Source organism: Diabrotica virgifera, chromosome 1 (genome assembly GCF_917563875.1).
Source record: "Diabrotica virgifera virgifera chromosome 1, PGI_DIABVI_V3a".
Classification (NCBI taxonomy): Eukaryota; Metazoa; Arthropoda; class Insecta; order Coleoptera; family Chrysomelidae; genus Diabrotica; species Diabrotica virgifera.
In genome coordinates this window covers 207,004,023-207,027,694 of record NC_065443.1, presented here as the reverse complement: position 1 = coordinate 207,027,694, position 23,672 = coordinate 207,004,023, and the positions used below count along the sequence as shown (strand labels likewise).

At 34.8% G+C, this 23,672-nt stretch overlaps 1 protein-coding gene across 2 annotated transcripts in view; it reads left to right on the top strand.

Annotated features, from left to right (window-relative positions):
* LOC126881966 (acyl-CoA Delta-9 desaturase-like) overlaps nucleotides 1-23,672 on the top strand; it is a 188,952-nt gene that overhangs the window by 129,735 nt on the left and 35,545 nt on the right. For both annotated transcript variants that reach the window (XM_050646717.1, XM_050646724.1), the window contains exons 3-4: nucleotides 4,472-4,602; nucleotides 23,058-23,263. In XM_050646717.1, the coding sequence (XP_050502674.1) occupies nucleotides 4,472-4,602; nucleotides 23,058-23,263 (337 nt within the window). The remainder of the gene's footprint in view (nucleotides 1-4,471; nucleotides 4,603-23,057; nucleotides 23,264-23,672) is intronic.

Genomic DNA, 23,672 nt, shown 5'->3' with positions numbered 1-23,672 from the left:
TGACCCAATGCTCAGATTTTGTATATCGTTTTTTAATAACTAAATGGTAATATTATCAGATTCTCTAAAATCTGTACATTTAAAATAAAGTATGCAACGTCCTTAAAAAACGAATATATTAAGACAGTTGGGCATATTTTTTGCATTTATGCGTGCTAATAATCAGCTGCGAAAGAATTTAAGCATAGGTACCAAAAAATTAAGGCAAGTGTTGTTTACTTAATTTTAATTTATTTTATCTTTGATGTACATTAATAATCTGAGCGCTATTTTTTTTGTTTCTTTAACGAAAAATGATTTTTCTAGTAAATCATCGAAGCCCATCCAAGATGTGTTTCCTCTTCGATAGGTATAGGTTATGTAGTGAACACCTCGATTTTCATTAAAATCAGACAAACTGGTTCCTCCTACACCAGTGTATCCGATAGCACCCATTAATACTAGCTGATGATCGTCGTCGTGAAGTATGTTTAAATTTTTATGGAGTATCTTTAATGGTATGGTTTTAATTTCTTCATGTTCATTACAGACTTGAAAAACCACAACATCCCCTGCAATGAATGTAAATTAATTAACTTTTGTTTTTTATAAAATACCTGTAGAGAATTTGGAATGAAATTCAGTACAAAAAAGACAAAAAGGGTGGTCATTATCAAGCACCTAAACAGAAGTGGATCCAGCTGGAGGTTGCATAGAACTTTTTGCATTTTATAAAACACTGTACGTTCCTTTTCCAGATGTGTTCTTACTTCCAGTGAGTGGTACACACTTTTATCAAGGTTGCTTTCAAGGTACGTTATTCTTGTTACTCCTCACTCCTTCCAGATCTTTATTTTGTCACAGTGTGAAGGTCAATGTTTTGTCGACATTGACCTTCACACTTCTGTTTAGGTGCTTGCTAATGACCACCCTCTTTGTCTTTTTTTGTACTGAATTTCATTCCAAATTCTCTACAGGTATTTTATAAAAAACAAAAGTTAACTAATTTACATTCATTGCAGGGGATGTTTCGGTTTTTCAAGTCTATAATGAACATGAAGAAATTAAAACCATACCATTAAAGACACTCAATAAAAATTTAAACATACCCCACGACGACGATCATCAGGTAGTATTAATGGGTGCTATCGGATACACTGGTGTAGGAGGAACCAGTTTGTCTGATTTTAATGAAAATCGAGGTGGTCACTATATAACCTATACCTATCGAAGAGGAAACACATCTTGGATGGGCTTCGATGATTTACTAGAAAAATCATTTTTCGTTAAAGAAACAAAAAAAAATAGCGCTCAGATTATTAATGTGCATTAAAGATAAAATAAATTAAAATTAAATAAACAACACTTGCTTTAATTGTTTGGTACCTATGCTTAAATTCTTTCGCAGCTTATTATTAGCACGCATAAATGCAAAAATTATGGTCAACTCTCTTAGTATATTCGTTTTTTTAAGGACGTTGCATACTTTATTTTAAATGTACAGATTTTAGAGAATCTGCCAATATTACCATTTAGTTATTAAAAAACGATATACAAAATCTGAGCATTGGGTCACGTGCTACATATATGTGATAATGGATATCGACAATTTAACATAGACTCTAAAGTATAAAAAACTCTACAAATCAATATTGAACTGTACAGATATTCTTAATGAGCATTTAAGAAAATTATAAATGAAATATGAGTGTTGGGTACTGTGGGTTCATCATAAAACTGCAGTAGCCATTCTTGCTCGTAAGGGGATGAAGCAAAAAATTCATTTTTGGCGTAGACCTGCAGCAATTAATTAGCAAAAAAATGCACACTTGATTTAAATCTCTAAACTGGGTATTTTCACATTTTGTGAAATTAAGGGGATGAAAATAACATTAGGGGTTGGAGAGGGAGTGTCTGTAAATGCTTCTATACCCCACCTTTCAATAATTAATTGGCAATAAAATATAGCGCCGCAAGCGACTCTTTATCTACTTTCGTTCCTGAAATATTAGTGTTGGGTATTGTAGCATAAGTATTAAACCGCAGTAGCCATTGTTGGTCGTTACGGGGATGAAGCAAACAATTCCTTTTTCTCGTAAACCTGCAGCAGTTGCTTAGGAAAAAAATACCCACTTGGTCATAGGTTTTTAAACTAGTAATTTTGACTTTCTGTGAAATCCGGGGAATGATGATAACGGTGGGGGTTGGAGGGGGTGAGTTTTTAAATTGTTGTATACCATATCTTTCAGAAATTAATTAGCAATAAAATATGCCGCTGAAAGCGACCCTCTATCTACTTTCGTTACTGAAATAGGAGAATTGAGTGTTGTAGCTTAAGTATTCAACCGCAGTAGCCATTTTTGCTGGTTAGGGGATGAAGCGATAAAATCGATTTTGGCGTAGACTTGCAGCAGTTGCTTAGGAAAAAAATACCCACTTGGTCTTAGGTTTTTAAACTGGTAATTTTCACTTTCTGTGAAATCCGTTGAGCGATGATAATGGTAGGGGTTGGAGGGGGTGAGTTTGTAAATTCTGGTATACCCAATCTTTCAGCAATTAATTAGCAATAAAATATACCGCCGAAAGCTACTCTCTATCTACTTTCGTTCCAGAAATATGAATGTTGGCTCTTCTAGCTTAATATTAAGCTAGAATAGCCACCTGTTTCTCTGAAGGGGTTGAAGCTATAAATTTGTAATTTGCGTAATAAATAAGCAATTAATTAGTAATAAAATAGGCCGCCGGAAGCGACGCTCTATCTGTTTTAGTTACTGAAACAGGAGAATTGAGTGTTGTAGTTTAAATATTCAATCGCAGTAGCCATTGTTGCTCGTTAGGGGATGAAGCAATAAAATCGTTTTTGGTGTAGACCTGCAGCAGTTGCTTAGGAAAAAAATACCCACTTGGTCATAGGTTTTTAAACTAGTAATTTTGACTTTCTGTGAAATCCGGGGAATGAGAACAACGGTGGGGGTTGGAGGGGGTGTGTTTGCAAATTGTTGTATACCATATCTTTCAGAAATTAATTAGCAATAAAATATGCCGCTGGAACCGACCCTCTATCTGTTTTCGTTCCTGAAATAGGAGTGTTTTGTATTGTAGCATAAGGATTAAACCGCAGTAGCCATTGTTTCTCGTTAGGGGATGAAGCAACAAATTGGTTTTTGGCGTAGACCTGCAGCTATTAATTACAAAAAATACCCACTTGGTTTTAAGTTTTTAAACTGATTATTTTCACTCTTTGTGAAATCCGTGGAACGATGAAAACGGTAGGGGTTGGAGGGGGTGAGTTTGTAAATTCTGGTATACCCCATCTTTTAGAAATTAATTAAAAATTAAATATTCCGCCAGAAGCGACCGTCTATCTGCTTTCTTTCCTGAAATAGGAGTGTTGAGTATTGTAGCCTTAAGTATTAAACCGCAGTAGCCATTGTGGCTCGTTAGGGGAGGAAGCAAAACATTCATTTTTGGCTTAGACCTGTAGCAATGAATAAGCAAAAAATACGTACTTGGTTTTAGCTCTTTAAACTGGTTATTTTCACGTTTTGTGGATTCCGGGGAATGATGATATCGGTAGGGGTTGAAGGGGGTGAGTTGGTAAATTCTTGTAAACTCAATCTTTCAGCAATTAATTAGCAATAAAATAGGCCACCGGAAGCAACTCTCTATCTACTTTAGTTCCGGATATATGAATGTTGGCCTTTCTAGCTTAATATTAAGCTGGAATGGCCACCTGTTTCTCTGAAGGGGATGAAGCAATAAATTTTTGTTTTGCGTAATAAATTAGCAATTAATTAGCAATAAAATAGGCCACCGGAAGCAACTCTCTATCTGCTTTCGTTCCGGATATATGAATGTTGGCCTTTCTAGCTTAATATTAAGCTGGAATGGCCACCTGTTTCTCTGAAGGGGATGAAGCAATAAATTTTTGTTTTGCGTAATAAATTAGCAATTAATTAGCAATAAAATAGGCCACCGGAAGCAACTCTCTATCTACTTTTGTTCCGGATATATGAATGTTGGCCTTTCTAGCTTAATATTAAGCTGGAATGGCCACCTGTTTCTCTGAAGGGGATGAAGCAATAAATTTTTAATTTGCGTAATAAATTAGCAATAAAATAGCAAAAAAATATGGGGTGTGTCTCATGGCTCCCTTATGAAATGGTCTTTCTAGCTTAATAGACATAACGATTTGTAACGAATACTCGAAAGTAACTATAATCAACATCACTACCTTAGTTGTCATTTCAAGGGTTGTCCTCTCTGTATCAGGTCGTGTTTCTGCCGAGTATTTTATTGTTGGTCTTTTGGGTGTTTTGTAAATTCTGTCTCTCATTTATTTTCCGACATTTTTATTTCTCCATATTGTTTCACTCAGGCAACCTACGGCTCTCTTTGCTCTATTCACCATATTATAAACATATATTATTTAACTTAGACATGTCATAATAAAACAGTTTGAGAACCATTTGAAATAAAAATATTGTTTTAGCTACGGTTATAGGAGGAATTTCAGGATTCGGAGTAACAGGTGGTGCCCACAGATACTTCACACACAGAGCCTACAAGGCGAGGTTACCATTAAAGATCATTCTTCTGATTTGTTACAGCGTTGCTGGTCAAGTAAGTAATATTTATTTAATACAGTTTACTTTTTAATATACAGTCGAACCCGCTTATTAGAGTACCGCTTATAGGAATATCCCGGTTTATGGAATAAAAATTCGAGGTCCCGAAACGTTTCCATTTACTCTTTAATAAATTTATCCGTTTATTATAATACGATTTAGTAAAATCGTACCGCTTTATAAAATATTCTTCATGTCAACGAATACATTTTTACCTACAATTTCCTAAAAATTTAAATTATGTCTGGTATTATGGATTGTCGACAAAGGTGTCGAAGGACTATAATGCTGTTTAATATATTTTTAGGGTTTGTCAAGTAATACACTTTATTACTTTGTTATTAGTACGAATTCAATCTTTTGCTGACACAGGTCATAAAATAATTTCATCTGTCTGCAAATTTCTTTACAAATTGCCACTCATTTGCCTGTTATAAAAAATTTTTAGAAACAGCTAATCGGCTATCCTAACCGCTCGTATGTAAGAAGTTTTCTGGACTGTCAATCCAATGGAAATTTTTCTAATTTTTATAATTTAGAGCAACAACTGATTAGTAGTTTAAGCAACAAAAAAAAACAAGTACAAATTACCTATTATTTTTTAAGACAAAATAAGTAACTCTTTTATATGTATTTTAATAGACAATATTTACACATCTATATATTGTATACATTTCATATTAATTCCAGTATGCATCCACATTATATAATGCAATTTGGTTTTTAATAAATAAGTACCTAATAGTTACACTACTGTATTATTGACATAAAAAGACCTAAAACCATATACATATATTTTATACATGTTAATACATTTACATGTTAATACCATTTATACATGTTATTTATACATGTTAACACAAGCGCGGATCCAGGGAGGGAGCCATGGGGGCCATGGCTCAGTTGCCATTAAGTCATTGAAATGTAATCAACTCAATTTGGATCCCACGTGTTGGGAAATCTGTATACATTACCTTAGCGCATTATCCTGGTTGCCATGTGACCATCACAGGGCTTTTTATTGAAGTATGCACTTTTAAGGCATCTATATTATATGTAAAGGGTTTTTACCCAGATATTTTTCTTTTGTGGCTCAGCTAGCATCCAGTTTATCGAACACTGATGATGATTTTTTATAAAAATCGAAAAAGTTTTGTTGTGATGTAGCCCTTTTAAGGGATTTTAATAAAAAAATTTTATACCTTTTACAAAGGATTTCTTTCCAATTTTTATTTTTCTTACCTTAATTGATATGGGCTCACATTTGTATATATCAGCACATTCAACATATATATTTAATTACATAGAAATGATTCTATAGCCTCATTGTATATGGAGATGTATATTGCGCCAAAAATATTTAAGATATGGATCTTTTATCTTACTAGATAGAAACCATTTTCATTATTTAAATAAGCATAACATGAAACATCCCGTTCTTTACATCAGTTACTACATAATTGGAATTAATGTACACCAATCTTAATATAGTAATTAGGAAAATATTACTACTTTCTACTCTAAAAAACCAAAACCGTTTACTTAATATGAACTGCAATAATTTTAGAAGCGATAGATACAGTTTTCGTAAGCAACCCACACACCTAACTTATTGTTATGCAAAATGTATCTTATTAACTGATCCAGGGACAGAAGAAATTAATTTACAGAGCTTTATAATAAAATAGAAATAAATAAAGTTTGTTTAGCAGTAAATGGTTGACTTCAATTAGTGCGGTCATAAATATTATTAAATTTATTTGACTTGACCCATTGTTAATATCGGTCCGGAGCGATAAGCAAACGAGGTAGATAGACGGTATATCTATAATAAAGCAAAGGATCCACAAAATTTACAATAATTACGACGACAAAAACAAAAAAACGGATGTAAAATATATTGCTATGCCTTATATACCCGAAATTAATGTTTTCAAATGAGTTTTAAAATAAATTAAATCAACATTAAGAAATGAAGATTGACAAGTTTTACCAGGAAACATATTTAAATTTTACCTGAAACCGGGCCTTTTATACTATTATCGGTTAACCCAGGATGTTTATAGTCAGTACTAATTGAAGTCAACCATTTACTGCCAAACAAACTTTATCTAAGGGTACGATTCCGACATCGACTGCAGGCGGCAGAAGGCAACTGCAGGCGGCAGTTAGAGTTGTCACCATGACGACGTCATTACTTTGCACTATTAATTTGTATAATTTTTAGCAACAACTACTGTCTGGCAGAACATCAGTTGCTAATAAATATAGAAATTAATAGTGCTAATAAATATACAAATTAATAGTGCAAAGTCATGACGTCGTCACGGTGACAACTCTAAGGCCCGGCGCAAATTGAACCTAAGGGAGACACAACCTGCACCGGCTAACTGCGTAGACAGTTTTGCGCATCCTACTATCAGTGCATTCGTTCGCAGGTCTCGCTTGGGAACGTTTGTCATCGGCGTTCAGTTTTCTTGAGCCGTGGGACGCGTGACTCACCGCAGGATGTTTATTTTTACTTGTTTTTTTGCGAGATGGGCTTATCTGAAATGAATAGGGATTTACCTAAGTACAATTTATTATGATAAATAAAAATATTAGCATAGTCAACACCCCGAGTGAAAACTGCGTTGTCTTTGACATTAAATTCTGATAACTTTTCGTAGATTAAATAAGCGGCGATACGAAATTAATAATCAAAGTTATGCCTTTACAAAAACACATAATTAGAAAAATAGGGTGAAAAATTATTCATGTTACTTAAAACCGTGATCGATAAAAATATCTTATTACCCTCAAATTCAACTTGTCGGCCTATTACATTTTTGTTTATTACATATTACATTTTTCATGCTTAAAAATTAAAAACGAAATATGCAGATAGTGTTATTTTTTATGACCGATCAGTAGCGGAGGGATTATGAATTATTATGACCTGCAGTAATTGTAGATGATTGCGATCCTGCAGTAATTATAAATGATTGTGATCCGAGCAGTAAATTGAGGAATATGAGTTATGACCGAGCAGTAGGGGAGATATTATTTTAAATATGTAGGTATTATGTGCAGAAATAAAATAGTGAGTGTAAGATATCTTTTTATGCACCCGCTTATGATCAAATTCGATGTTTTCGAAAGTCATACCGCTACGTCTACTAGCGACGTGTAAGATATTTTTTAAACGTTACTAGTTACAAGTACGGAAATGCCGATTTTAAGTTGCCTACTCAATTCAGTACAAGGATCAGATACATCAGTATTTTGTAATCAGTATTTGTACTCAGTACCACTGAGAACCGGTATCAAAAGTAACCGTTTCATATCCGCACTGATTTTGCCGGTCTCTATTCGCTACGTCGATAGCCAACGGTTGAGTTGGGTTGTGTTTAATTTGCGGAACGCTAGAAAAATAAATGCACGGGTCACCCGCCCCGCCGGCGTAGGTTGTGTCAATTTGCGCCGGGCCTAACTGCTTCCTGCAGTTTCCGTCTGACGCCTGCCGCCTGCAGTCGATGTCGGAATCGTACCTTTATGTGTATCGTTTTAAATGAGTTTTCAAAATTAAATTCTATTACGTATATAACAATAAAAGTGACGTAGAGAATATAGTGGTAATTCTCCCACTCGCTGTCTTACTCGGACCCAAACACTCGGTTCTTGTTCTCAGTCCGGCTCTGGTATTTGCCCGAGTAATATCAAACGACAGTGGCTTGATACTCTTTCTAGCGGTGTTTTCGTTTAAAAGTAGTGAAGTTTTCACTACTTTTTATACTATTTAACGATTTAAAACTGGCTGAAAAGTGGGTCTTGTGTTAAAGAGAAAACTGCAATCTACTGATCAGGGTATTCTTATTGGTCCATCTTTTAGCAATGACGCTAAAGTGCCCCCAGTAATTTCAAATGTTAAGAAAGGGAAAAAATGTTACGAAAATATTGTCCTGAATACCTTCAATATGGTTTCACGTTCATAGGTACGGAAGAAGAACCTATACCCCAATGTACCTACACATTTGTTTCGAAACCTGGACTAAACCTTCAGCCTTTCGAAAGTATGAAGCCTTTAAAACTTCATTTCAATCACATTTCACCACCTTAAATAAACCTTTGATGTTTTTTCAAAGAATGTGGCGTCGGGACAAGGTAATAAGTAAACTTACCATGGCCTCTGACCAGTTGCTGTCTTTGCTAATAGCAAAAAATAGCGCTCCGCACACATTAGGCGAGAGTCTCATTTTGCTCGAGGAAGAAATAATTCGTCACTTCTGTTTGACGAAAAAGCAGATCAACAAATATGTAAAATATACCTATCCAAAACTACAGTGAAACGTCGAATCAAGAAAATGTCTGTTAACGTAAAAAAGAGTTTAATATCTGCTATTAAAGAAAATTACTTTTATTCTTTACAATTAGACGAAAGTACAGATAATGCTGACAAAGTTAATTTGTTATGCTTAGTTAGGTTTAGTTTCAATGGATCAGTTGAAGAAATGTTATTTTGCCACACATCAAACCGCACTACAACTGACCAAGACATTTTCTATTCTTTGGACAGTTTTATTCGCGAAAATGTATCGGAATTAAAACCGATAGAGGTGAGGGATGGGTCGCGAATATGAAAAAACATTATAAGGTGGTTCGCCAGACATAAAATAGAGAAAGCACATAGGAGGAGGAGGACCGAGTATCTGACGCAGTTTATTGCGTTGAAGTTTGTACAGTTTTCCTTTAGCCCACCTTAATTTGAAAGAAGAAGATATGGAAGAAGAATTGGAATTGTTGACATAGCTACTTAACGTTTTTTTATGTAGATTAATTTTGTTTTCTATACTGGTTTTGTAAATTGCATTTTCCAAATACATTTTTTATTAATACATTTAAATCAGTATAAAATTATTTCAACCACTGAAAACACAAAAAAGAGAACTACCCTGATATACAGTCCAGATCCAACCCCAATTTTATTCAATGTTAGTACACAGGAACGGACATTGGTTGCACTGGAGCAGGTGGACCATGTCTGGGTGTTGGCGGCACGTAAATATGGTGTCATTTTCATCAAGCTGGCTCCGTCTTGATCTGTTGATCGAGCAAACACGTCTGATTTTATTTGGTTCAGTATTGCCCTTTTCCTCTATTCGCAACTCAAACCAGTCAGTGTGTTTGGTTTCGGAGAACACCAGGCTGGATATTCCATGAGTATGCCACTGATAATATCTTTTTTGGATAATCTGATAGGTAATCATGAAGTGCTCTTCCGCACCGAACTTTTTCTATCGTAAAATAACGGTCTAAAGCGCTCGGTTTACTCCATGGTTTGTCTTCGCAAGCCTGGTAGATCGAATGATGCACACCGATATATGCAGTTTCTTTAGTGGAGTTTCTTTCAGTTTCTTTCAGACACCCTGTTGCTATTCAGCATGCTTCGTTTAGGAATACGTATACTCTCTTAGCTTTTGCCGATCCACCCCAAAACAGAGCATACATACGCGCTCGTGGAGAAGCTGTGAGCCTTGGTTCTAGTGGTTCTAGTTAGAAAGAACATTTAGAGCAGTGGAGTTTGCGAACCAGGTTGCTACCTCCAGAGCGGTCTTTTGGTAGTGTGCTTTATAAGTTAGTGTTCAGCCTAGCTTTACTTCGATCTCGATCTTAGCTGGAAAGAGCAAAATTGGGCTTTTGTGGGGTAAGGCTGTAGCGAGTTTCTGTCATAATAAATTATTAGTCTCGATGAGGCCGCTGTGAGCGGCCGTGGGTAACGGCATAAACGCTGGCCTCATACGCCAGTAGACGTGGGTTCGATCCCTGCCAAAGACAAACCATTTTCATTTCCAATAATGACACGAGCCGTCTCACCGTGCCTCGGAGAGTACGTTAAGCCGTCGGTCTCCCTGGGCTAGTGTACATCGACACTAGTTACTTGAAACAGGGTTAAAGATGTAATTGGCGCTGGAACTATCCGAAAGGATTTCCCCGGCAAAAATGCCATACGATATTATTATTATATATTAGTCTCGATGTGCTTTCTTGAGACCCCTTCGAAAGTTCTGTTCTGTATGACCAAAGCAGTGACGTCAGCATACAGGAAGTGCTCGGCAGTTTTAATGATTGGTTGATCATTAGTGTAAGCGTTAATCAGCATCGGTGATTGCAATCTACCCTGCACTAGTCCATTCTTCTGGTTCCGCCAGTCTTCACTACCACTTCATAAATCCTTGATTAAAGCTACACTTTTATTTTTTGACTGAGGGACGAAGCTCATAATAGTATTGAAGGGTTGAATTTTATTAGTTAAATGAGAAACGAAAAGTACAGCCTCGCGCAACTGATCATCCAGGGTAAGATTGAAGGAAAAAAGGTTTTTTCTAGGCCGTCGTCCTTCTCCCATCTGGCCTTTCTCAAAACACATTATTTATAAGGCGATTGCCGTTACTGCGTATCACATGCTCTACCCATCTTAATGTATTGGTCTTTATATCTGACTAGATATTCCTTTTCGAAGAGAAACTAAGTGGTTTCAACTATCTTTTATTTTGCAGTTATTTATTATTTTATTTATTTATGTACTTCTATTTATTTACCGTAGTTTTATATGATTTGATCTGTTTCACTGTATAAAAAGCTGGTGAGCCTACACTGGTAATGAATAGTATGTTCTCGTTACCGTTGGTCATTCTTTTCAACATTCACTCTTTCACTGCCAAGACCAAGATTATATAACTAGATTCGACACATAATATGTACCTAAATGTTTCTTTTCAGACTTTAGACACACGGATTATGTAACTGGGCTATGCATTTGGAACTGAAAATTTAGAATTTGGAGCCTTGTTGTTCCTGTGTTGAAATTTGTTTTAGAAATAATCAATTAGTCTATTATTATACTTTATGTCAGTATGTATCGAACATATTTGTTGCTCTTGTTATACTACATATAAAACTAAAAACATGTACCTATGTCAAATATTTTGATTTTACTACAAAAGTAAATTCGTTGCTTCACGGACTTAATCGTGTTTTCAAAATAGGTCCTTTCATGGTTCTTTTCTGAGATTATTGGCTCTTATATTTATTTCTGTGATATCTGTCCTGTCATTTTTAAAATTAGTATGTACTATAATATAGAACGAAAAGCTATTTTTATTTCACACACATTTTGTTATTCCGCTTGCAATTTTTCCTCGGAATTTAACAGCTTTTTCAGAAAAATTATATTTTAAGATAATTTAACTAATCTATATTACTATAGTCCTTCCCACCTTGACTTTACAGTATAAGGAACATAGGCAATGCAGTCCTTATGAGAGTTTTTAGCTCGGTGATGCCGATTTTATCAAAAATAATTTGTAATCGAACATTAGCGAAATTAAATTACAACTATTTTGGAATAGCCCAATAAATGACCGTTTTGGAGTGTAATTTCCAGGGGCAACTCCGAATTGCATGAAAATTTGGATTTAGGTTCTACTTACCCTCCACTTCAAAGTTGAATTTGTGCCGTTGGTTGCTTTTACTTGGGGGTGACATTTACCCCTTCTCGGGGATGAAAAACGCGTGTTTAAAATAAGGCAGGAAATGGATAAATTGACTTTTTTTAAGCACCTTTTGTTCTATAAAGTTTTTTATGTAAGTCAATACTTTTCGAGTTATTCGCGATTTAAAATGTTGATTTTTCGACAAAAAAAACTACGTTTTCAGACTGTTTTTCCCAAATAACTCAAAAAGTAGATATTTTATCGAAATAAATATTTTTATCAAAAGTGTAGCCTATAAAAAAACGAAAAAAATGGTGTACCAGTAAAGTCTACAAATTGAGCAGAAGCAAAGTTGTAGCTCATGAAAAATACGTTCTTATTCGTCTAATTTCAAATCGAATAATTCAACGTGAAATCACCGAAGAAAGAAGCGTTTTTCGGGAAAACCTTATTAACATTTTTAAAGTATCGAAAAAAAGCTTATTATTTGTTTTTTACAAAAGTTTACAGCATCAAAAATAAGCGAGTTACACTGAAAAAAAAAATTTGGCCCCTTTTTTTGGTAAAAGAAATCGTGAAAACCTCCCTCTACTTAGCACCCTAAATGAAATTAATCGTTTGGCTTTACCATCTATTTTAACTGTATGTGTATTGTTTATATGATCTGTAAGTTTGATTGGTTTGAAGTGCTTATTTTTGTAAACATTTGATTTTATATTAAAAAAAAAATTCTAAAAATTTTTGAAAAATTTCATTTTTTTTTAAATAGCTTAAAAAGTATTAGTGGTAAGAAAAATCTTTAAGAGTAAAAAAATGTAGGTTTTGCTATTATAAATATGCTAGTTTCATTTTGTTTCTCTGTAAGACAAAAATTGGTTAAGATATGGCTGTTCAAAATTTGCAGACACTCGTGATTAGTGACCCATTCAAGCTTTCTCAGTTATTACCCTTTCAAAAATAAACACTTTAAACCGGTGAGACTGACAGATCATATAAAAAATAGATAGGTAAGTAAATTGTTTGTAAAGCGGTAGCGATTAATTTCATTTGGGGAGCTAAACACGGCGATATTTTCATGATTTTTTACAAAAAAAAGAGGGCCAACTTTATTTTGAGCGTAACTCGCTTATTTTTAATGCTAAAACTTTTGTTAACAATTAATACAAATCTTTTTATAAACACTTTAAAAAAGTTTAAATGGGTTTTTCCCGAAAAGTGCTTAATTTTTCGGTGATTTCACCTTGAAATATTCGATTTGGAATTAGATGAATAAGAGCGTATTTTTCATGAGCTACAACTTTGTTTTTATTTGATTGATAGACTTTACTGATGCACCATTTTTTTGGGATTTTTATAAGCTACACTTTTGCTAAGAATATTTTTTTCGATAAAATATTTACTTTTTGAGTTATTTGCGAAAAACCGTCTGAAAACGTAGTTTTTTTTGTCGAAAAATCAACATTTTCAATGGCAAATAACTCGAAAAGTATTGACTTACGTAAAAAAGTCTATAGAACAAAAGTTGCTTAAAATCAGTCAATTTATCCATTTACCGTCTTATCTTGAACGTATGTTTTTTCACCCCCGAGAATGGGTGACTGTCACCCCGCAAGTAAAAGCAACCAACGGCACAATTTTAACTTTGAAGTGGAGGGTAAGTAGAACCTAAATCCAAATTTTCATGCAATTCGGAGTTGCCCCTGAAAATTACACGGTATCGCCGAATTTCCCGTTCATTTACTGGGCTAGAAGGGCAATCTTAAATTTTAGGATACATATGCGTTTAAGTATATTTGATATACTACAGTTTTTACGCATATGAATCCTAAAATTTTAGATTGCCTTTCTAAAACAATTTTAGTTTAATCTGTCTAATGTTCGATTACAAATTATTTTTGATAAAATCGGCATCACCGTGATAAAAACTCTCATAAGGACTGCATTGCCTATGTTCCTTATACTGTAAAATCAAGTTGAGACGACCTATAGTTCTTTTGGAGATTCTGGTGTTAGTTAATCGAGTTTTATTTTATGTTACATTATTAAAAATATTTAATAATCATTAATTGTGATTCAAAAAAGGCTGTCCACAATATGTCTGCAACGAATTCTGCAATTCTTCAGTCACGTGGTTCGCAGATGTGACGATAGTTTGGAGAGATTAATTGTTTCTGGAAACCTTCCGGGGAAAAGATCAAGAGGACGATCACCAACTAGATGGTCCGACCAAATTAAGAATTCAGCTGGAAACTCATTCTGCGAAGCTCTTAGAGCAGCTGAAGATAGAGACCAATGGAAAAGAATTGTTAGGAATATTGGAAGAAATCACGATCCTCAGTCATAAGGAAACGATAAGAGAGAGAGAGAGAGAGGGAGAGAGAGAGAGAGAGAGAGAGAGAGAGAGAGAGAGAGAGAGAGAGAGAGAGAGAGAGATTAAGAATATTTGTTGACGAGCACTAGGTATACTCTTTCGGTCTTGGCTTGTTCTATTATTTTCCACCATTCTGATCTAATCATTACAGCACGACCAAATTCACTTTGTATTTGAGATTTGGATGCGCTCTGTTGTTGACGTTTGGTTTTTCCACAGTTTTGGAATTTTATTTTGGTACCGTGCAGGTATTTTACTTAGCGACACGCTACCAAAATACAATTCAAAAAATTTGGAAAAACCGAACGTCAACAAGTCAACACCATCCAAATCTCGAATAAAAAGTAAATTTGGTCATGCTGTACTTTTTTTACAATGAGTAGGTTATCTTGAAAGTTTTCAAATCGTGTTCCATTTTTCTTTTATCGTAAAGTTGGTGTTTTCCTTGTAACCTTCTTACTGCTATTTTCCTTATAATTTTCTTTGGTAGTTCACTCTCATATATTCTTCCAATATAGCCCATCCAGCGTAAACGTCCAAATTTTATGAATATGATGTCAGGTCAAGTTCTTTGTATGCTTTAAATGGGATTGCATTTAAAGTTTACAAAGAACTTGGTCACCTACACGGTGGACTGACGAAGGCGGTCCTACACGGTGAGAAAGCGAAATAAAAACTGGATGAGTGCTATGCATAATTGACGGGATTGGAAACTCGAGAAAGAGGCATATTTTCGGCAGTAGACTTTTGAAGCTGAATGGTAATGAAATTTTTGTTCAAGTTACTATTTCCATTGTTTCAGTACTTGGTCTAACTCTCTTTCAGCATTTCCTATTTTAACACTTCCACATCAGTCTTCATTAAGCAGCAATCTAAGCCAACCCTAATGAGAATAGATATAGCATACGACTGAGCTCTAAGCAATTCTACGTTGACTAGTAATTTTGCCGGTCGCAATGCGACATGGACACAATCAATTGTCATCTTTAGTTGGCAATTTATTCATAGTTACTCCACTTAATTTTTTCTGACTTTCTCCAAATTTTTATGACTCCCTTTAATTATTTCTGACTCCCTCTGCTTTTTCTAACTCTCTATAATGTTTTTTGACTCTCTCTAACTTTTTCTGCTATTTTATCGTATCTCCCTCTAATTTTCTTGACTCGTTCCTATTTTATCGTATTGCTGGAGCAAACCTATTCACGCATATTCATGAGAGTAAATCCATTCACACATATTCAAGGGAGTAAACCCTTTCGGACACATTCACGGGAGTAAACCCAATCATGGGGGTAAACCTATTCAAGGGAGTAAACCCATTTAAGGGAGTAAACCTATTCACGGGTGTAATCCCAGTCACAAGAGCAAGTTCGTTGTACTTTGGATATAGGATGTGTCAAGAACAGATCATAATGCAAGTATAAAATAAACACGAAAAACAAAAATTACTTCGAATCATTCGGGAAAAAAACCAGTAACTGAATTTGTACAGACAAAGGGGATACCAACTGAGACATGGAAAAAATATTTCAAAGAACTCTACAAAGGTGAAGACGTCAATGACGAACACGATTACAATACAGAAGACAGGTATATCACTATAAAAACTTAAGTAGAAGCGAAAATGAAGATCTTAAGAAATAGACGATCGCAAGGTACTGATGGAATATCGAACGAACTGCTGAAATACGGCAGTCAGAAACTCACTAATTGTCTCACAACATTGTTTAACAAAATCTTAGACAGAGCAGAGATACCACAAGATTGGCACACCAGTATCACAATACCGATTTTTAAGAAAGGACAAAGATCATGCCCGGACAACTACAGAGGAATAACTCTCTTAAATACAACAATGAAGGTATTCACAGGCATACTCAAGGATAAATTGGAATCACAGATAAAGAACAGAGAAGAACAGCAAGGATTCAGAAAAGACAGGTCGACGACGGACGCAATATTTGTCATGAAACAAGTGAAAGGGAAGTCGATAGAATATAACAAATCTGCATATATTTGCTTCGTAGACCTAACGAAAGCATTTGACAGAGTCAAACTTAGCGATATAATATAGAAAATTAAGCAAAAAAGGACACCGGCAAACATTGTTGAAGTCATAAAACAAATGAACAATAACAACACGAGAAAAATTGAAGGGCTCAGGGCAATAAGGGACCTAAGCCTCATTTGAAAAGTTTTGAGTTAATCACGTTTAAAGTTTTTGACTAAATCCTGAAATCATATTTTTATATTTTATAATGTTTACCTTAATTCCTTACATGCATAATTAATTATTAAATATATTTTTTTCAAAGAAACATACAAAATGAAATTGCACTTGTGAAGAAAAAATTTATTAAACAAATATTTGTGGCTTATGACCTTTTTGAAAATAACAAAATGAATCATTTTAAAATCAAGAATACACCTACAATATTATTTTTTATTTAAAAAAAATCGGTTTCATCATCCTTGTCTACTTCCTCTGCCTCATCAACTTGGTTATAGTCTTGTTCAATGTTACTTGTACTGATTCCAATAATACTGAGGTTAAACTGCTGGTTTACGAGAGGAATATATTGTAAAAGTTTCTTTATATCCTGAATTTTTTTGATGCTCAGTACTATTGGTCCTCCATATATATGTTTTTTAAACTTTTTGTTGTCACCAAACTTTACAACACTCTTACCAACATTTACTTCATCAAACGCTCCATTTAGGGTATGTTTAACCCATTTAGCGCCAAAGGTGCGAAAACGCACCATTTTTTTGTAGAATTTTTTTTTTGGCAATTCGTTAATTTTTTTTAAATCTTTGTATTTTTTAAGCAACCAGAAGATATAAGTGTAACTAAATTTAATTTTGTTTAATTTCCAAACTCATGCTTTCATCACAAAAATATTTTCTAAATGTCCGACATTTTCAATCCTTCGACGCAACTTTATTTTTACTGTAGTAATTTTATCGGCATAACACTTTTGTGGTCAAATAAATTAAAACATTATTTTTTTAACCTATTTGTACACCAATTGCTATAAAAATACAAAAAAAATAATTTCTGAGTCATCAAATTTCGTGTTTGAAAATAATGGTTCGATAACAAACCATTGGCGGAAGTCGACATATAATCCTGTCTGATCAGGAATAAGTTCAAGGTGATGCACAGGCAGTAATTTGTTGGGATATTTCTTTATTATGTGTAAAAGCACGTATCCACTATGCTTGCACTCCGAGCTCCTGCAACTGCTCCACATAGTGGACACGTTTGGGGCTCCCGGGCTGTGCAATTGTGCGCACTCTGCCTCGGCGCTCCAATCTGGGGCGGTTTATATGTAAGGGAGCGCATACCGTATCGACTGGAGCAGTTGCAGGGAGCGCGGAGCGCAAGAAGTTCGTGAACATAGTGGACGGTTGGCGCTCCCGGACCATGCAACAGTGTGCGCTCCGCCTCAACGGTCCAATAGGTGGCGGTTTATATGTAGAGGAGCGCATGCATGTAGATGGGAGCAGTTGCAGGGAGCGCGGAGCGCAAGAGGTTTGTAAACATAGTGAATGGTAGGCACTCCCGGACCGTGCAACAGTGCGCGCTCCGCCTCGGCGTTCCAATTGGTGTCGGTTTATATGTAGAGGAACGCATACCGTATCGATTGGAGCAGTTGCAGGGAGCGCGGAGTGCAAGAGGTTCGTGAACATAGTGGATGGTTGGCGCCCCCGGGCCGTGCAACAGTGCGCCAACGACCGTGCGGCAGTGCCTCGGTGGTCCAATATTACGAACATAGTGGATACGTACCTTTAAAAAGACGGGTATTCTGGTATTCAGTTTTGTTATAATCTAGGGTGGGGGAGGGGGCGGCTCCATAAGGGAGTTTGTGTAGTGTTGTAGACAGTAGACAATATGTCGATTTGTCGAATCTATGCAACTGGCACAGTGCAAGATACAGGATTGGAAAGTGTAAACTTGAAATATCTAAAATAATTTCTAAAAAGGATAGAGGGCTGTTCGACTTCGTTTTTGACAAAGAAGCTGAAGAAGGTGTAGGCAATGTTCTAACCATATTATTTTTGTTTATGAAAACTTCCAGGTCCATTTACACTCTAAATGTTTTGAGACTTTTCACAACAAATAAAATTGTGTATTTCAATTTTTATATCTCATTTCCGCCAAAGGTTCGAAAACGAACCATTTTGTTGTTGTGACACCTGCCATTATCAAAATGTAAAAAAAAATTTTTACGAATGTTTAAGTTTATTTTACTCTAGTTAATCAAATATATTACATATTATTGCAGTATTTCTTTGCTTGGCGGTTAATGGGTTAATGAATATGGAATTTGGGTGTTCGCTATCGAACCCAGAAGGGACCAAGCCAAATACTAAATAAAATACTTTTTTGGTCTTAAAACGTGTTATTGACAACCGAATTTAAATAGAATATTAGTCTTAATGGCTCTTTATCAATATAAAATTTAAAACAGGTTACTTATGGCTACGTTTTACTAAAAAAGTAAATTCATTGTTATTATAACTTATTAAGACACAAGCCACATATCCTACAGCAAGAAGGTCTCAAGCCACTAAAATGTTTTCTTACCTTTTTCGGAGAAGATTCAACACTTTCACTGGAACTCTTGTGCGGAGAATATTCTCGATCCTTTACAGAATCGTCAGAGTCAAAATCCAAACCTGAACTACTGTATTTTTCCTTATAAAATAATTGTTTTTCTTTCAACACTCTTCGACACCGTGTCGCCATATTGATTTTACTGTGGCTTATGACGTTCTTGCTTAAAAATTTTCCATGATTTTGCAAGTCGGCAACAAGGTCGTTATAGCTTGGTGGCCACATCTATTGCCCAATAGCCGTAAAACTTCGCTGGTGGCTTGAGATCATTGTTACAGAGCCAGTTTTACTAAAATCTTCAAATTTCAAAAAATGTGGCTTAGGTCCCATATTGCCCCGAGCCCTTCAATTAAAACAAACGACACCACTACGGCCAACATACCAACACCAAGAGGAATCAGGTAGGGAGACAGCCTCAGTCAATTTCTATTCAATATGCTAATGGATGAAATAATAGAAGATGTGGAATCGCTACAACTAGGATACACACTCGGCCACAGTAGAATCCGTAGAGTGTGCTATGCGGATGATGCAGCCCTGATTGCAGAGGACAAGGATGACCTACAAAGACAACTTTATCGATTCTATCAAGTATGTCGACGACTCAACATGAACATATCCATGCAGAAAACAAAATGCATTACCATTGCGAAACACCCAATTAGATGCAAGCTCGTGGTAGAGGGGAAACCCATAGAACAGCTAAACCAGTTCAAATATCTAGGTGTAGAGTTATCAAGTTATCATGACCCAGCCAGAGACCTCAAAGGACAAACTAACAAGGCCGCTGTCTTGTCCGGATATTTGAGAGATGTGGTCTGGAATAACCCATATATGAGAATGGACAGCAAAGTTAGAATTTATAAAACTTGCATCAGACCTCTTATGACCTATGGCATTGAATCAAGAGACGACACCAATAAAACCAAAAGCATGCTAGGAACAGCCGAAATGAAGACATTAAGAGCAATAGCAGGGAAGACAAGAAGAGATAGAATACGAAACAACATCATCAGGGAACGATGTGGCGTGCAAGATGTAATCAGATGGGGCAGGCAAAGACGAAGAGAATGGTTCAGTCATGTAAAAAGAATGGAGGAGCACTGACTACCCAGAATTGCTCTAGAAGGAAAACCAGCAGGCAAGCGTCCACCGGGGAGACCACCAAAAAGATGGAGAGATAGCTGACAGTCAACCTCTCAACAAATACTTCAACGTCGGAATTAACATATCGACAGATCTACAACAAGTATAAGAAGAAGAACACTTCGAATCATTGGTATACTCATTCGTGACAACTTATTTTAATTTCGGAATAATTACGTACATACATAATCGATGATCCTCTTATACCGTAAGGTGTCGAGGTTCGGAATAATTATTTAAATAATTTTCGATACAACTTTACAAAACATTTCCTTGCGACGCGACGCGACGGTATATCCACAATTTTGACACTTACGTTTGATTTTCCATTCACTCTTAAAAATGGGAAGTATAACTGTCGGCATGTCCCAAGCAACCAAACGACGTTTTTATAACAAAGATACACGTCATAAAAATGACCAATTGACGTGTTTCTATGAGGTAGTACTAACGTTGAAAATCACGTGTATTTGTCTCATCGATTTGACGTCATAATGGTGACGATTTTAAAACGTAATCGTATCTACGTTTTTTTCACGTCGAGATCGTGACGATTTTCCAACGTCAAAAAGATAACGACCTTTATACGTCGGTAAAATCACGTCTTTAATACTTTCAAAAAGTGACCTCTTTCAAATGTTTCAAAATATTATAAAAAAATAGGTAACATGAAACATATAGGCCTACTTCCCATGTGTCGAAAGTATACTACCAATTGTTTAAGATCGCTTGTGCGCTAGAAGCAACAATGACTGCGTTCACCAGATGCAAACACGTTCACAAATGTTTGCGCTTTGATTCTAAACTTGTTGACAGCGAACTGAACGGTTGGTTATTTAGGTTAAAATTTGACATTTTGCTTGCTTGGTTTGAACGTAACCTAAAATAAATTTTCTCAATAAATACGTTTTTGAATTTATTTTTTTTTTATTAAAGGAAAAAAGAAAATTTATTTAATAGATAATAACGTACCGGAATGTCTTCAGTAGCCTTTATTTTATATATAAAACCCTTATCAATATATTCTACAATATATACAATTTAAATTCCCGCCATATTTCAACACGTTTGCAAAGTTCAACTTAAATATCTTATGTTTGCAAAAATGGCGACCGCTTTCCAAACATGTTTGACGTTAGCAAGTCGTTGTTCAGAACCATAAAGCGCAAACTGATTGCCAACGTTTGCATCTGGTGAACGCGCCCATTGATTCTGCATGATTGTACCAGCCCTCACATCATAGAATTTTCACTAGTTAGTGAATTACTGCATTAAACTAACTCACTGAGCAAAAACGCATAAACATCTCTTAATTAACACGTTTCTTCAACTACATATCTAAATGAAAAGTCTTATTTTATCACACAAGACACAAACCGCATAAACAATAAATGAGAAATTTTTTATGAGTTATTCGAGTTATGCAACATTTAGCGAAATTGTTGGAATATACCTAAACGAAATTGTTTTGAGTCAATACAAATAAGCAAGCTCCTCAAAATTTTGTGACGTCAGACTTACGCTGTCTGAAATTAAAACCTTTTTTAAACGTAATTTTAACGTCATTAACCTTACGTACTTAAAATCACCTACAAAAGACGTCTATATGACGTGATGTTCAAACACGTGTTATACTCAACCAAAAACTAACGTCTCCTCAACGTTATATGACGTCACTTGGTTGCCTGGGGTATAGTATGAACATGTCAGTTGGAATTTTAGATTTCTTTCCTAGGTGGCGCTGGTAGTTATCGTCCCGGACAAACTGAGTTTTGGCTTGACGTGTTGTCCTAACCTTTTATTAGATTATTGTTTCTTAATAGGGAGTTTTTGTGCACACAAATACGTAAACGTAACGCATCTTTTTGACATATACGCTTGCGCATTAATGGTTGAACTCCCGTATCGCGATACGTATTACCTAAGGTTACGGGCTGGTACGTTAGGTTCATACGCATCCCTATCGAGCCGAAAGTCACCGAATGCACACGAGGATCTTGCCCGATTACCTACCAAATGAACATTTTATCAGCGTACTACTCGTTTCTAAACATTTTAAGGTTATATTGGTTATTGGTTTATTCTATTTGAGTAAAATTATTCTGTGTTTGTAATTGGAAATTGGAACTTCATAATAGATTTAAAATTTTATTGTTTTTAAGTTGTCTATTAATAAAGCAAAACAAACAAATCTTGTATTAATTTAAGAAATACAGTAGTGATCACCACAATTAATAACTAGATAAACAAATGACCTAGTTTCAGTAAAATTTTCAAATAAATATTACCACACTATTTACATTATACCTACTGGAATTCTGATGTAGGTATACAATAATTTACAACTAAAAAGTAGGTATAAACAAAAATAAAAAAATTTTAACCTAAGGAAAAATAATATTTTTATATTTAAATAGAAGCAATTAAAACCATACAATTTCATCATTCATTTATCTTTTTTTAAATTTGTATATTAATTGTATATTGTGTGAACATTGTTTTATTTTTTTTAATGTCAACAGAATTTAAAAATGACTTTACGATTTGCTTTACGTTACGTTAAGGCAGTTACAAAAACTACCTATTTTAACATTCATCCTCTACGTCACGTTAGTTGCTTTACGTATACGGAGATGCGTACGTTACGTAGCAACAAAAACTCCCTATTAGCTGGCCTGGCCACCAATAGCAGCGGGTAGAAGAAATGGATAAGAGGCGGAGCCCGATATTCGACGTCCTGAAGAGGGTACTAAGGGTTATAAGAAAGAAAGAAGTTTTTTATTATTTATTAATAAATTCCTACATTAAAGGTAGAATAACATAATATTTTTATATTTCAGAACACGCTATACGACTGGGTACGCGACCACAGAGTCCATCACAGATTTAGCGAAACCGACGCAGATCCACACAACGCCAAGCGAGGTTTCTTTTTCTCACACGTAGGATGGCTTATGATGAGAAAACATCCGGAAGTTATTAGAAAAGGACGCATGATAAATCTAAAAGACATTACTGAAGATCCCTGGGTCGCCTTCAACGTGAAGTAAGTGATGATTATAAATACTGTAAATAAATAAATACATAAATAAGTAAATAAATAAATAAATAAATAAATAAATAAATAAATAAATAAATAAATAAATAAATAAATAAATAAATAAATAAATAAATAAATAAATAAATAAATAAATAAATAAATAAATAAATAAATAAATAAATAATAAATAAATAAATAAATAAATAAATAAATAAATAAATAAATAAGTAAGTAAATAAATAAATAAATAAATAAATCATATATAAATTAATTAATTAATTAACACCTACATAAATATATAAAATATTTTTATGAAATTGCAAGTAACTTCGCAATATATAAATTATTCACGGTATTTTTACAATTTTGTAGCAATTTTTTTTATAAACTCCTACAAATATCCTTGTCGCAGGTT